This window comes from Ranitomeya imitator, chromosome 8 (genome assembly GCF_032444005.1).
Source record: "Ranitomeya imitator isolate aRanImi1 chromosome 8, aRanImi1.pri, whole genome shotgun sequence".
Lineage (NCBI taxonomy): Eukaryota > Metazoa > Chordata > Amphibia > Anura > Dendrobatidae > Ranitomeya > Ranitomeya imitator.
This window is the reverse complement of record NC_091289.1, coordinates 60917783-60934121: the sequence shown is the minus strand read 5'-3', so window position 1 is coordinate 60934121 and position 16339 is coordinate 60917783. Positions and strand designations below refer to the sequence as shown.

At 44.0% G+C, this 16339-nt stretch overlaps 1 protein-coding gene across 1 annotated transcript in view; it reads right to left on the bottom strand.

Moving 5' to 3' along the window:
* Positions 1 to 442: 442 nt before the first annotated feature.
* Positions 443 to 16339, bottom strand: part of LOC138647760 (extracellular serine/threonine protein kinase FAM20C-like) — a 138771-nt gene continuing 122874 nt past the window's right edge. Inside the window, exons 8-10 of the mRNA XM_069737013.1 lie at positions 12880 to 12961; positions 10515 to 10574; positions 443 to 928 (exon numbers count right to left, since the gene is read on the bottom strand). Of these exons, the coding sequence (XP_069593114.1) occupies positions 682 to 928; positions 10515 to 10574; positions 12880 to 12961 (389 nt within the window). The 3' untranslated portion in view covers positions 443 to 681. The remainder of the gene's footprint in view (positions 929 to 10514; positions 10575 to 12879; positions 12962 to 16339) is intronic.

Here is a 16339-nt window from a genome sequence, read left to right as displayed (position 1 = left end):
GCATATTCATTACCATAATGAGCGGTGCCATGTGATCGCTCAGCAGGAAGAGCTGCAAGCACCGGCGGCCAGAACGAGATGTAGTGCCAGCACCTAGGGCGCGCCGGTAGGTGTGTATGATGAGTGCTGGAAGCTGGCGGCTGCAGCTGGCACTGTGCACTATTACAGCAGCGGCATAGGCTTTAGCCACAGCCGCCAGCTCCGACCTCTGTGACCCGCTGCTCCCCCTCCCCCACCAGCTTTCTGGGACCGTGACTCATGTATAAGCCGAGGGGGGCATTTTCAGCACAAAAAAGTGCTGAAAAAGTCGGCTTATACATGAGTATATACGGTAAATAGATTCTGACAAAGTATACATATGGCAAATGTTATTTATTCACTTTCTTGAGGCGTATGGCTATTTGGCTTAAGGATAAAATTAAATGTTTTCAAATTGCTATTTTTTTAGATTTTCATAAAATTTCTGATTATTTCATAAATAAACACAAAATATATTGTCCAAAAATTACCACTAATATAAAATACATATATCAGAATCACTGGGATAGGAGTTATTGCCACATAAAGTGACACAGGTCAGAATTGAAAAATGGGGGTCTGTACGGAAGGCCAATATTGGCTCCATCACTAAGGAGTTAAGCTATTTTTAGTTATTTCAGTAGTATTTTAAAAATGTCATATTTATAATTTTCTTTTCTTGTAGAGCATTGCCAGATCATCATAGGCCACTCGATGTTTGCCCTGGTTTTTAAAACACTCTCTCACAACATGGAGAATAATGCCAAGTCTACGATCAAGGGCTAAAAGATGTGGCTCTGATAGAATGGGGGCGAGAGGGTCCATGGAAAGAGATTCCCGCATGACATCACTCAAACGAAATGGTTCTGAATAGAGCAGCTCAAGTCGTTGCAGTGTAGACTTCTTAATCCTAGAAAGACAAAATTTAATTGCATTAATATTACAAGTCAATAAACCCCCAAATTTTAAAAAAATATAACTATTATTCCAAAAATGTAGAGGTGATATTGAGGAAAGTATTCGCTCTTTAGTGAATGGTGGCTCCAAAACAATTTTAACACTACAAACAGAAGATTATTTTGTAAAATCCTTAAAGCAGGTATGAAAAAGATTTCACTTTGGACACCAGTGTAAACCATATTTACCTCTTTTTCCTTAAAGATCCATCCCTTATGCTCCAGTGGACCTCCTCACAGAAGCATCATCACTGGATCTATGAGGAACAGAAGCGTATTGTTCCTTTTTTGTTTGAGTTCTTGTTGGAGTTAAATTGGGCCTAAATCTTAGTAGATACTTCCCTATATATTAATATCTGGCCTAGCTCTCTGACCACAACCTTCTTTCTATATCCGTCAAGAACTGTCACCCCATTCAGGACACCCTCACTTACCACACATTCAGAAATCTATCTGCAATCAAGACCCGGCAGCTTATGAACAATCTACAGTCATCTTTAGCTCTGATCTCCTTTCTCTTCTGTCCAAACCTAGGATTGTCACATTACAGTGACATTGGGAAGTACCCTGGATGAAGTAGCACCTTCTACACACAGAACAACCTGACACAGATGACGACAATGCTGAAACACTCTGCAAAAATATTTTTTACAGAGTTGCTCAGGGTGTGCCGAGCCGATCATTAGTGGAGAAAATCACTTTCAGAAGAAGACTTCTTTGCACACTCTTGGCATTTTCTTGATGAGCTTCAAGAGGTAGTCACCGGGAATGGTCTTCCAACAATCTTGAAGGCGTTCCCAAAGATGCTTAGCACTTGTTGGCCCTTTTGCCTTCACTCTGCGGTCCAGCTCACCTCTCGATTGGATTCAGGTCTGGTGACTGTGGAGGCCAGGTCATCTAGTGTAGCACCCAATCACTCTCCTTGGTAAAATAGCCCCTACACAGCCTGGAGGTGTGTTTGGGGTCATTGTCCTGTTGAAAAATAAATGATGGTCCAACTAAACGGAAACCGGATGGAATAGCATGCCGCTGCAAGATGCTGTGGTAGCCATGCTGTTTCAGTATGCCTTCAATTTTGAATAAATCCCTAACAATGTCACCAGCAAAGCACCCCTACACCATCAGACCTCCTCCTCCATGCTTCACGGTGGGAACCAGGCATGTAGAGTTCATCCGTTTACCTTTTCTGCGTCGCACAAAGACACGGTGGTTGGAACGAAAAATCTCAAATTTGGACTCATCAGATCAAAGCACAGATTTCCACTGGTCTAATGTCCATTCCTTGTGTTCTTTAGCCCAAACAAGTCTGTTGTGCTTGCTGCCTGTCCTTAGCAGTGTTTTTCTAGCAGCTATTTTACCATGAACGCCTGCTGCATAAAGTCTCCTCTAAACAGTTGTTGTAGAGATGTGTCTGCTGCTAGAACTCTGTGTGGCATTGACCTGGTCTCTAATCTGAGCTGCTGTTAATCTGCGATTTCTGAGGCTGGTGACTCGGTAAACGTATCCTCAGAAGCAGAGGTGACTCTTGATCTTCCTTTCCTGGGTCGGTCCTCATGTGGGCCAGTTTCTTTGTAGCGCTTGATGTAGCGCTTGATGCGCCCCCTGGTGGCATAAACTCATATGAACTCTAGCGTCAGAAAATATTCCGAAAAATTCCCACTCTAGAGTTCATATGAGTTTATGCCACCAGGGGGCGCAGCACCGCAAGTCACCAAAGATGCATTCCATTCATTCCCCAGGTTTTACAGCCAGGGGCAGCTACATTAGCAGGCACCTGGTTGTAAAATTATTTAACCCCTTCAGATGGATTTACATCGTGGGACATGACTGTACAGCAGACAGGTATGGGATATTGGTGTTTTTTTATTTATTTATTTATACCTGTGTTATGTCACAGTCATGTGATCAGTCACATGGTCTGGGTTTAAATAGTTGGACTTGAAAGACAGTCTATATGTTGTGGTTTGGAAAGGAAAGACTCCAGACGGTGGCTCCAGGTGGAGCTGAAGACACATGGTGGTCTGAACGGGTGAATCCCTCAGACATACGGACTTTGCTTGATGTTAACTTTTTGTTTTGCCATTATGCCAGAAAGGCCATGTTTACTTTGCTGAACCGTGCTATGGTTTATGCTGTTTCACAACAAACCAACAGGTGATATATCACAAGACGCGTTCCTGTGTCTACCTATAGAAGTGGAACGCCTTCCAGGGCCGTGGAGTACTCGTTACCGGGTCCGATACTTAAAAAGGAGTTCACGGTGGTGGCAACCCGTTCCGTGGCCCTGGGTGCCCAAGTAAAAGGGAATGTCCTTAAAGGGGTTTTGTGAATAAAGTTTGTTCGTGACTTCACCTGTGGTATTCGGTCAGGGTGACCGATGCTGCTTAACCCCTTTCTGACATCTGACGTACTATCCCCCTCACGGTGGGAGCGCGGCCGATCGGGGCTGGGTGTTAGCTGACTATCACAGCTGACAAGCAGGTCAGGATTGGTGCACTCTATGAAGGAGAATGGTGCTCGAAGGAAAAAATAGCAACAGGAAAGCCAGCGCGTGTCCCGCGGCTCAGAGGCGAGAGGTCCTCTCGCCTCTGAGCCGCGGGACACGCGCTGGCTTTCCTGTTATGGTGGTCCTTCCACACTAGCGGTTATTGACATGTGATCTATTCTATACAGACTTCCTTGAAAAAGGCGATTTGCCGAAACTTTGGAATTTTTGTCTGTTATCCATTTTTTCTGGCTACCTATGAATAAATTTATCTGCATTAAGGACATTTGAGTGTGGACTTGTTGAGTGCCGGAGGTTATTTCCTTCTTATATCACAGCTGACATCCGGCACTATGTGCCAGGAGCGCTCACGGACCGCTCCTGGCACATTAATCCCAGGAACGCTGCGATCAAACATGATCACAGCGTTCCGGCAGCATAGGGAAGCATCGCACAGGGAGGGGGCTCCCTGCGTGCTTCCCTGAGACCCTCGAAGCAACGCGATGTGATGTGATCACGTTGCTCCGAGCATCTCCTCTGTCCTCTTCCCTGCAGGCCCCAGATCCAAAATGGCCACAGGGCTCCTTCTGGGTCCTGCAGGGAGGCGGCTTGCAAGCGCCTGCTCAGAGCAGGCACCAGCAAACCTCCTGCAGTGCTTGTCAAATCGCTGATCTGACACAGTGCACTGCAAAGTGTCTGATCAGCGATCTGACACTATACAGTGATGTCCCACACTGGGACAAAGTAAAAAAAAATATTTACATGTGTAGAAAAAAAAAAAATCGTAAATAAAGAAAAAGAAATATTGTTCCAATAAATACATTTCTTTATCTAAATTTAAAAAAAAACAATAAAAGTACACACATTTAGTATCGCCGCGTCCGTAATGACCCAACCTGTAAAACGGTCCCTTCAGTGAACACCGTAAAAAAAAAAAGGCAAAAAACGACGCTTTATTATCATACCGCCGAACAAAATGTGGAATAACACGCGATCAAAAAGACGTATATGAAAAAAATGGTACCGCTGAACACCTCATCTTGTCCCGCATAAAACGAGCCGCCATACAGCGTCATCAGCGAAAAAATAAAAAAGTTATAGTCCTCAGAATAAAGCGATGCAAAAATAATTTTTTTTTATATAAAACAGTTTTTATCGTGTAAAAGCGCCAAAACATAAAAAAATGATATAAATGAGTAAATGAGGTATTGCTGTAATCGTACTGACCCGAAAAATAAAACTGATTTATCAATTTTGCCAAACATGGAACGGTATAAATGCCCCCCCCCCTCCCAAAAGAAATTCACAAATTGCTGGTGTTTGGTCATTCTGCCTCACAAAAATCAGACTAAAAAGCGATCAAAAAATGTCACATGCCCGAAAATGGTACCAATAAAAACATTAAAATGTCCTGCAAAAAACAGGACCTCACATTACTCTGTGGACCAAAATATGTAAAAATTATAGGTCTCAAAATGTGGAAACGCAAAAACAATTTTTTTGCAATAAAGTGTCTTTTAGTGTGTGACAACTGCCAATCATAAAAATCCGCTAAAAACCCGCTATAAATAGTAAATCAAACCCCTTTCATCACCCCCTTAGTTAGGGAAAAATAATAAAATAAAAAACTGTTTTTATTTCCATTTTCCCATTAGGGTTAGGGTTACGTTTGGGGCTAAAGTTAGTGTTAGGGTTGGGGCTAAAGTTAGGGTTAGGGTTGGGGCTAGGGTTAGGGTTTGGATTACATTTACGGTTGGGATTAGGGTTAGGAGTGTGTCAGGGTTAGAGGTGTGGTTCGGGTTGTGGTTGGGATTAGGGTTAGGGGTGTGTTGGAGTTAGGGGTGTGGTTAGGGTTGGGATTAGGTTTAGGGGTATGTTGGGGTTAGGGGTTTGGTTGGGATTAGGGTTAGGGTTTCAGTTAGAATTGGGGGGGTTCCACTGTTTAGGCACATCAGGGGCTCTCCAAACACGACATGCCATCCGATCTCAATTCCAGCCAATTGTGCTTTGAAAAAGTAAAACAGCGCTCCTTCCCTTCTGAGCTCTCCCGTGCGCCCAAACAGGAGTTTACCCCAACATATAGGGTATCAGCGTACTCAGGATAAATTGTACAACAACTTTTGGGGTCCAATTTCTCCTGTTACCTTTGGTAAAATAAAATAAATTGGAGCTGAAATAATTTTTTTGTGAAGAAAAGTTAAATGTTAATTTTTTGTTAAACATTCCAAAAATTCCTGTGAAACACCTGAAGGGTTAATAAACTTCTTGAATGTGGTTTTGAGCACCTCGAGGGGTGCAGTTTTTAGAATGGTGTCACACTTGGGTATTTTCTATCATATAGACCCCTCAAAGTGACTTCAAATGTGATGTGGTCCCTAAAAAAAATGGTGTTGTAAAAATGAGAAATTGCTGGTCATATTTTAACCCTTATATCTCCCTAAAAGAAAAATTTGGTTCCAAAATTGTGCTGATGTAAAGTATACATGTGGAAAATGTTACATATTAAAGGGACACTGTCACCTGAATTTGGAGGGAACAATCTTCAGCCATGGAGGCGGGGTTTTGGGGTTTTTGATTCACCCTTTCCTTACCCGCTGGCTGCATGCTGGCTGCAATATTGGATTGAAGTTCATTCTCTGTCCTCCATAGTACATGCCTGCACAAGGTAATCTTGCCTTGCGCAGGCGTGTACTATGGAGGACAGAGAATGAACTTCAATCCAATATTGCAGCCTTGTGCAGGCATGTACTATGGAGGACAGAGAATGAACTTCAATCCAATATTGCAGCCAGCATGCAGCCAGCTGGTAAGGAAAGGGTGAATCAAAAACCCCAAAACCCTGCCTCCATGGCTGAAGATTGTTCCCTCCAAATTCAGGTGACAGTGTCCCTTTAAGTATTTTGTGTGATATATCTCTGTGATTTAAGAGCATAAAAATTCAAAGTTTGAAAATTGCTAAATTTTAAAAATTATCACCATATTTCTGTTTTTTTTTCACAAATAAACACAGGTAATATCAAATAAATGTTACCACTATCATGAAGTACAATATTTCACAAGAAAACATTGTCAGAATCATCAGGATCCGTTGAAGCGTTCCAGAGTTATAACCTCATAAAAGGACAGTGGTCAGAATTGTAAAAATTGGCCCGGTCATCAACGTGCAAACCACCCTTGAAGGTAAAGGGGTTAAAGGAGTCCTCTGGCGAGATGTTGTGGCAGCAGTGATGGTATGGCTTCCCACAGGTGAAGCTGGGTCCCCAGGGCTCCCAGTGTATACAGTAGATGAAGATGGTTGGTGGTGTAGCAAGAAACGGAGAACACAGGTTTGCAGTCTCTTTACCTGGTTTACTGATTAAGTCAGGCAGCCACAGTCCAGGGTACCAGATCACAGGTACAGGTAGGGTCCGGCTGGCTTGAAAGCGAGTTGGGAGTCCCCCTTACCAGGTGGAGTTAGAAGTCTTCCCTCTAGCGCTGTGGTGTAGTTCCTTGCTGCTGTAGGCCTCTTACAAGGTCCTCACGTGTTCTCTCTGTCCTCCTTGTAGGTAGGACACTAACCCATATGACAGATGGCTCAAGCCTTTTTACAGAGTCTATATCACAACCCAGGCTCTATGCGCCAGTGTGTTTCCAGGTGTCAGGGTGGACAGGTGACTTGTAATCCAGCTGTCCTGCCGGTTTGTGCTGTGAGTCGTGGAGTCCCTCACAACCTTGGTCTTCTGGCTATCGGTGTCTCCGCTCTGTAGGGAGGTAGCCCAGTTGCAGCTATTCTCCCCAGTTCTCACTCTCCTGTGCTTCACTTCTCCTACACGCTCTCTACAATCCGTTTGGCTTTCTCTTTCTCTCTTTCTAGGAGCTGTAGCACTTCTCGTGGCTGCACGGCCCCTCTGCTCCCTTCTCCTCTGTCTCTCTGACAGAAACCCTCTCACTTTCCCTCCAGACCAGAATATATAGGGGAACCACCCACAAGCTGGATCAGAGCTCCCCCTTCTGGCCTGGAGTGTGAACATGTTGCATGCTTGTGTTTACCTGATAAAGAAGATCCTTCCTCGCTTTCAAGCATGACATCACTCTCCCCATGAGGAAAGCAATGCCACTGTGACAACCAGGAACCTGGGGTGTCACAGAAGCAGCTGAGTGAGTCAACCCCTCACAATATATATACCGTATATACTCGAGTATACAGTAAGCCGAGATTTTCAGCCCACTTTTTTTGACTGAAAGTGACCCTCTCGGCTTATACTCGAGTCATTGTCAGTGGGGGGGGGGGGGGGTCGTGGGGGAGCGGCGCGGTGACTTACTCACCTGCTCCTGGCGCTGTCCCTGCATGTCCCATGGTCTCCGGGCAGCTCTTCCTGTGTTCAGCAGTCACATGTGTAAAGCTGCAGTAGCATCGTACGCAGTGAAGAAGCAGTGACCCACAAATTCAAACACAAAAGTCTCTTTTAATGTGTTTCTTCACAGCGTTAAAGTCCACTTCACATAAATGCATATAACTTCAGTGATCAGTTTACACCAGTTCAAAGTAATGCATATCACATGGCTTTAGATTTGCGGTCCCTAAACAGGCCAGACTTCCCTTGTCCAGTTTCCCTGGGCGACCACACGCCATCTCAGTCTCTATACGTCTCCGTACACACAGCCTCATCTGTTGCAGACACTGCACATGCCAGCCCTCCTCTGACCAGTTCTCGTGGGTGTCCTGCATCGCTGTATCACAGTCTCTTACAGACTCATTACTCACACAGTCGTACACAGTTCAAGATATCCTCCGGATAGCAGCCGGGCACCATATCCACCTGTTTGCAATCGCTGCACATGCTAGTCCTCTTTCGGGTACAGGACATCCACCTCCGGGCACAGGATTATCCACATCCGACTCCTACGGGCACAGGATATCCACCTCCGGGCACAGGACTGACCACATCCGAGACCAGTACCATGGACGACTTGCATCTCTGTGTACGCTGCGGGTGCCAGGCTATCAGCTGCCCTGGGTGCTGGCTCTGCTGGCCTCCATGCACTCTGCAGACCTGCACACACCAGACTGACACTGACGTGCACCTGGCCTCTCCTGGCCAGACACCTGACACGGCCTGCACGGCCTGACACGCCCATACCCCTTACTGCAGGGCTTTTAAACACACACAAACCTGTGGCCTCCAGCCACATGGAAAACCCGGACCGGAAATCCATGACTCTCATGCACACCTATGGACTTCATCCGTCTGCATGCACATTCTGGGGAGAACAAACAGCACACCCTAGCTGTATCAGAGGCCACAGCCTCACACATGGTACCGCTCATTACAGTAATGAATATGGACGCATATTCATTACTGTACTGAGCGGTACGTGACCGCTGAACACAGGGAGATGCCACCGGCTCCCGGAGACCATCTGACAGTGAGACGCTGCCAGGGACCGCGCCGGGAGCAGGTGAGTACATCAGGGGAGGATAGCATTGCTCGATAGTCACCTTCCTCGTTCCACCGCTGCGCGCCGCTCTGTCTTCATCCACTGTTCAAGTCAGAGGGCGCGATGACGCGATTAGTGTGTGCACCGCCCTCTGCCTGAACAGTCAGTGCAGAGGATGGAAGACAGAGCAGTGCGTGGAACGAGGAAGGTGACTATCGCAAGTGCCGGGGGCCTGAGCGAAGAGAGGTGAGTATGTGATTTTTTTTATTTCAATCGCAGCAACAGCATATGGGACAAATATGTGGAGCATCATATGGGGCCACAATGTATGGAGCATCGTATGGGGCCACAATGTATGGAGCATCCTATGGGGCCACAATGTATGGAGCATCTCATGGGGCCACAATGTATGGAGCATCTCATGGGGCCACAATGTATGGAGCATCCTATGGGGCCACAATGTATGGAGCATCTCATGGGGCCACAATGTATGGAGCATCTCATGGGGCCACAATGTATGGAGCATCGTATGGGGCCACAATGTATGGAGCATCTCATGGGGCCACAATGTGTGGAGCATCTCATGGGGCCATAATGTATGGAGCATCTCATGGAGCCATGATGTGTGGAGCATCTCATGGGGCCATAATGTGTGGATCATCTTATGGGGCCATAATGTGTGGAGCATCTTATGGGGCATAATGTGTGGAGTATCTCATGGGGCATAATGTGTGGAGCATCTTATGGGGCCATCAACCTTTATGCAGCATTGTATGGGGCAAATGTTTCTATGGAGCATCTTATGGGGCCATTATTAACCTTTGTGCAGCATTATATGGGGCATATTTTAATATGGGGCGTATTTAGTATGGAGCATCTTATGGGGCCCATCATGAACTGTATGGAGCATTATATGGGGCTCCTGATTCAATATGGTATTCAAAAACACTTAACCTACTGATGTCTCAATTAATTTTACTTTTATTGGTATCTATTTTTACTTTTGACATTTACCGGTAGCTTCTGCATTTTCCACCTTAGGCTTATACTCGAGTCAATAAGTTTTCCCAGTTTTTTTGTGGCAAAATTAGGGTGGGTCGGCTTATACTCGGGTCAGCTTATACTCGAGTATATATGGCAAATAAAATTATTATTTTTCTACTACATATATACTGAATGTATGAATTTGTGAGGCTTTTACAGCTGATTCTTGCACTTACTTGTATATTGTGCATACACAATCCTTAATTATAATAATAATAATAATAATTTTTATTTATATAGCGCCAACATATTCCGCAGCGCTTTACAAATTATAGAGGGGACTTGTACAGACAATAGACATTACAGCATAACAGAAATACAGTTCAAAACAGATACCAGGAGGAATGAGGACCCTGCTCGCAAGCTTACAAACTATGAGGAAAAGGGGAGACACGAGAGGTTATCTGTGGACTCGCTACTTGTTTTAGGACATTCAGTGTGCAGTTATGATACCATCATTGTGTTCTCATGATTCAGCATTATTTTAAACAACTTAGCCTTCCCCATTCAACTCAATGGGAAAAATCTGCAACAGATCCCTTACCAATTGGAAGTGGCATGTAATGTCTATAGTAAGTTTCAGTACGACTAACCTGCAGCACTGCTGAAGAGGGGCGAGAATAGAGAGGTCATCATATGAGTGACGCCCAAATCTAAAAAAAAAAATAGACATCCTCTCATTACTTCTAATTTTAAAGCATAGACCACAATTGACTGTTTCTCACTTCTAAACAGATTTCCGAGTACAAACCGCGATGTCCAGACCTACAGGATAAGATCAGACAGTGCAGTTGTCACATAGTATTGACACAATCAAAAACTGTTTGTGGCTGACTGCATGCAGTTTTTGCATGAACAAGCAATGTTTATACTGCATTTTTCTTGTTAATACATGACCCAAATTTAAAAATCCAATTTATTCCACATGGAGCACCTGTGGGAAGGGCGTTGATTCGGTAACTTGGTTTTATAAACATGTACCGCTTTTTTATATTATAGAGGTATATTCTGTCTATGATTGTGTACTGTATGCTGTCCTGTTGGTTATTCCCATAGTATTATCAATAGGATAAGAATTTATTTATTGCTATTTTGCCTTTTTTAGCCTTTATGTGCCTTATTAAGGTATAATAGGACTTCGCCTACAATGAGCGGGTACAGCATTATGTAATTTTAGGCTGCCAACCTCTGCGGTTCAGGTAGCAGCAACTTAGTAATCTGCATTGATCACAACATTGTTAACAGTGTGGGTACCAATGGCAAAACAGAAAGCATCGTGTCACTGATCCACCAGCTAATTTGGCAGTCTGGAGGCATCTTACAGGCTTGTAGTGTATTGGAGGCTAGTCCATGCAGGGGATGTCAGGGGGGCATTTTTAGGGGCATCATACTCTATGGGGGCTATGGAAGGAATATTGTAGTGGGTAACAATATGGGGCATCAGAAGGGACAAAATATCTGTGTAATTAGGCCGGTTTCACATTTGCGGTTGTGTCCGCAGCGTTTCTTCCACAATTATCCGCATGCGTTGTGTTTTCGTATATGTAACATTAGGGACACATGTGTCTGCGATCGGTTGCGTTTTGCCGTGTTTGACGACGCATGCGTCATTTTGTCATCTGCAGTTTGGCGCGGTAAACGCAGCATGTAGTAATTTTAGAGGCGTCAATTTGCCGCCTAGAAACATATGCGGTTGTTAGCGCAAGGAATGCAGCAAAAAAAGCATTACTGTCTATGGGAACGCATGCGTACACATGTCTTTGCGTACGCATGCGTTTGATACACTTGCATACTTCGGACTGCGCAAGTCCAGGAACTGATTTAGACATGCCCATTAAAGACACACCCTCCTGGAAATACCAAACGCATGCGCATAAAAAGTGCAAACACATGTAAAACGCACGCAAACGCTGCATTTTTTTACCATCATGTGTAAGCTGATGCGTATAAAAAACGCTGCGTTATCAGACGTTTGCATGTGTTTTTGCATGCGTTTGCGGTTGCGGACGATACACTGCGGACTTAATCACAAATGTGAAACTAGCCTAAGTGCCGCAATACATGTTCCTCTCCCAGTCTTTAAAAGTTTGGAGGTATGTCTGTGATTGTGCCTATGTGCCTTGATAGGACTTTTGATCTGGAGCCCCATGATTTCTATGTATGCCCCTGCTTAGGGCGTTATTATAATAAAGAGGCACTGGGGTTCATTATTATAAGAATTCACAATTGTTATGGTGGGGGTCATTATTATACAGAGGCACACTGGGGGAACATTATCATTATAGGAAAAGTACAGGAGGAATTATCATTAACCAAAAAACAGACATTAGAAAAAAAATTTACACTTTGTCATTTTTTAAATGAGGAAATTGATCCAGTATCACGTTTGTGAGTGGCAAAAATATGTGAAACTTTAGGATTAGCAGATAACTTGAGGATTAAATTAATCTGATGTTTGCAATCAATGGGATATACTGTAATGTGACGTCCTCCAGTGGTTTCTTATTTTTAAATTTGAGAGACAGACCATAAAAATAAAAGTAAATGCTATAAATAACAAAAATACACAATTACCCTAGAATGGATGTCATCTTTCAAAATTGATGGTAAACTATGAAGACCACAAATGAAAATGTATATTTAGGGTAACACAATAAGTCTGAAAAATTGGACATCCAATGTTGATGACCCATCATCAGTGTAGGTCATCAATGTCAGATTGCTGATGGATGGTCCTAAACTTGGCTCCTCAGCCAATCATGTGTTATTAGCTCTTGTGGCAGCTAGATAAAAACATAGATGAAGAGTTTATTTTTTTGCATCCTTGAAAGTTGCATCTCTATCTACCTTAGGTGAGAATTGCCTTCTCCTGCTTCTAATAATAGGCCAAATTCTTGAGATATTATACCTTGTTCATTTTACACCCTAGGAGTTTAGGTTCCAGTCTGCTCATCTTACCCTCTCCCATTGTCCAGATGCAAGAGGAAAGTATTGTTTCCAAATTTTTCAAATGTCTCATAGTGATGGCGATCTTGGTTTCCTTTTGAAATAAACAAAACATTATACAATACATACAATCCTAAATACATTCTATATAGAGAAATGTTGTAATATTTTCCTATTTTTTAATACAATTTTCAATTTTTTTCTGATTCAAAATTTTTATTGGTTTTAATATTGGAAGATCATAAACAAATAATAATCCACAATCAAGAGATTAGAAAATACAAAACCATAAAACAGGTAATTTATCATATCTCAAATTAAGATATATGAAGGGTGTGCATATCATAACACTCGTTCGTTTGACCCTATATTTATAAGTATAAATACAAATTCAAAGATAGAAAAGAGTGGGGAAAATGGGGGTGGTCAAGGTAGACCAAGGAGATCAAGATAATTTTTTAGATCAATAATCAACCTGCTTCATACTATATGAGGAGAAAGACCGACCAAACCAAAAGTCAGAGATGCATTATTGGGTAAAGTATAAGAAGAAAGCATTCCAAAAGTCATCATGCAATACTCCGATAAGTTGGAGAAGAGAGAATGGATTCCCAATGAAACCACTTGGAAGCAACTGCAATGATTTGCTCCTGCGTTTGGCTATCAGAGATTCTATAAGGTGTGAGATTGCCATCTCTGCAAACCACTCTTCTATAGAAGGGGCTCTATTTTCTTCCAGTGACAAGGGATGCTTTCGAAGCTTCAAGTAGATGTCTTAGCAATGATTTTTATAAACACTTTGGACATAGGAAACATAAAATAACTGCTTCTGGGGTTTTATGAACTGTCACACCTGTCATCTCCTGTGTGGTCTTCATGACCTCCCCCCAGAAAGCCTTTAAAACCGGGCAGGACAACCATATGTGCAACATTGTCCCCTCATGAGTCTCACAACGCCAGCATTGATCAGAAACTTCTGGGAACCATTTATGTAGGGCAGAAGGGACTCGATGCCACCTAGAAACAATTTTATAGAAAGATGGAAGCATTTGTCCCATTGCGGTCACAAACGTTTGTTAAAGTTCAGTCTCCCATGCCCTGCAAAAAGATGGGAATGTCCCCAAATCTGCAGCCATTAGTAATTTATAGATAACTGAAATAGTGTGTGCAGAACCAGATGAGGCACACACATTTCTTGAAAAGGTACAAGGGACGTGTGAAGCTCGCATGCTTGTCGAGTGATAAGCAGAAGTGTTGAAGTTGAGTATATTCAAAGGTGTGGCATACCCCAGGGGTCTGGCCCCTTAAAATTACAGAAAGAGGCATGAGAGCCCCTCTTGGAGCCACTTGAAAATGATGCAAAGGAATGTTCCACCGGTCGGCTCCACGACATCTGTTAACCCTGCTTGTCCGTCTGTCCCGCTGGTACAGCTGCCACGTGTCCGGGGTCTAACTCTGTTCGAAATTCTGTAACAAATACAGAACATACAATAAGGGAGACTCGGGATAGCACTGAAAAAGTCCAAGCAACGGTAAACCCCAGTAAACCGCTAATACAATTTTACAATCAAAATGCCATTAAGTGCAAATTTTAAGGTAAAGATGCCATCGCATCCGGAAATCTACAGGTGAAGACCTACACCTCCCCAAGTGGGGTGCCACTAATCAAAAATACTTAAACCGGTTTAGTGGCTCTTACCCATGTAGTCACTCTACGGTCTCCAGGGGTCACCGCCGCAGCCCCAACGCGCGTTTCGCATCGGCTTCGTCAGGGGGCCCCTTTTTGATTAGTGGCACCCCACTTGGGGAGGTGTAGGTCTTCACATGGCATTTTGATTGTAAAATTGTATTAGCGGTTTACTGGGGTTTACCGTTGCTTGGACTTTTTCAGTGCTATCCCGAGTCTCCCTTATTGTATGTCCTGTATTTGTTATGACTTTGTGGTTTTAAATATTGTAAAATAAAAACATATATTTTTACATTTCTAAATATGGGACGTAGACTCCATGTGTTTTTTCTTGGATTTTCTATAGTATTCATTAAAGCAGGCCCTAGCAGCTTCAGCTCAACCCGGATAAATCCTGAAGGTAAAACTAGATAAGACAACTCGAACCTGGCTTCCTAACAGGCCATCGAGTGCATCACAAACCTCCTAAAGAATTGAGAGAGAGTGCAGCATAAGAAAGAAACCCCAGCAGTAAACTTATCTCACTGGTCTAAATACTCAGGAGTAGGACTAGAACATCAAGCAGAATTCACTGAAGGCCATCACTAGCAGAGAAGACCTACCCCCTGGTAGGTTTAAATAGAAGCACCTGCTGTGTGATAGGACAAGCTAGATAAGAAATGAAAAATACCTGCTGTCTGACAACAATGGACAAAGGCAAAAAGTCATCAGCCCCCTGACAACAACAGAAACTGCTGTGACTCAGTGGACAGAGACACTGACAGAAGGCCATGGGACTGCAGGATGGAATACTAAAGGTACCTTCACACATAACGATATCGTTAACGATATCGTTGCTATTTGTGACGTAGCAACGATATCGTTAATGAAATCGTTATGTGTGACAGCGACCAACGATCAGGTCCCTGCTGGGAGATCGTTGGTCGCTGAATAAAGTCCAGAACTTTATTTCGTCGCTGGACTCCTGCTGACATCGCTGGATCGGCGTGTGTGACACCGATCCAGCGATGTCTTCACTGGTAACCAGGGTAAACATCGGGTAACTAAGCGCAGGGCCGCGCTTAGTAACCCGATGTTTACCCTGGTTACCATGCTAAAAGTAAAAAAAAACAAACACTACATACTTACCTACCGCTGTCTGTCCTCCAGCGCTGTGCTCTGCTCTGCTCTCCTCCTGTACTGTCTGTGAGCCGGAAAGCAGAGCGGTGACGTCACCGCTCTGCTTTCCGGCTCCCAGACAGTACAGGAGGAGAGCAGAGAAGCAGAGCACAGCGCTGGAGGACAGACAGCGGTAGGTAAGTATGTAGTGTTTGTTTTTTTTTACTTTTAGCATGGTAACCAGGGTAAACATCGGGTTACTAAGCGCGGCCCTGCGCTTAGTTACCCGATGTTTACCCTGGTTACCGGCATCGTTGGTTGCTGGAGAGCGGTCTGTGTGACAGCTCTCCAGCGACCAAACAGCGACGCTGCAGCGATCCGGATCGTTGTCGGTATCGCTGCAGCGTCGCTTAATGTGAAGGGGCCTTAAGGCATGAAAGATAGGGTACCGTCACACAGTCGCACTTTGATCGCTAGGATGGCACGATCCGTGACGTTCCAGCGATATCGTTACGATCTCGCTGTGTCTGACACGCTATTGCGATCAGGGACCCCGCTGAGAATCGTACGTCGTAGCAGATCGTTTGAAACTTTATTTCATCGCTGGATCTCCCGCTGACATCGCTGAATCGGCATGTGTGACGCCGATTCAGCGATGTCTTCACTGGTAACCAGGGTAAACATCGG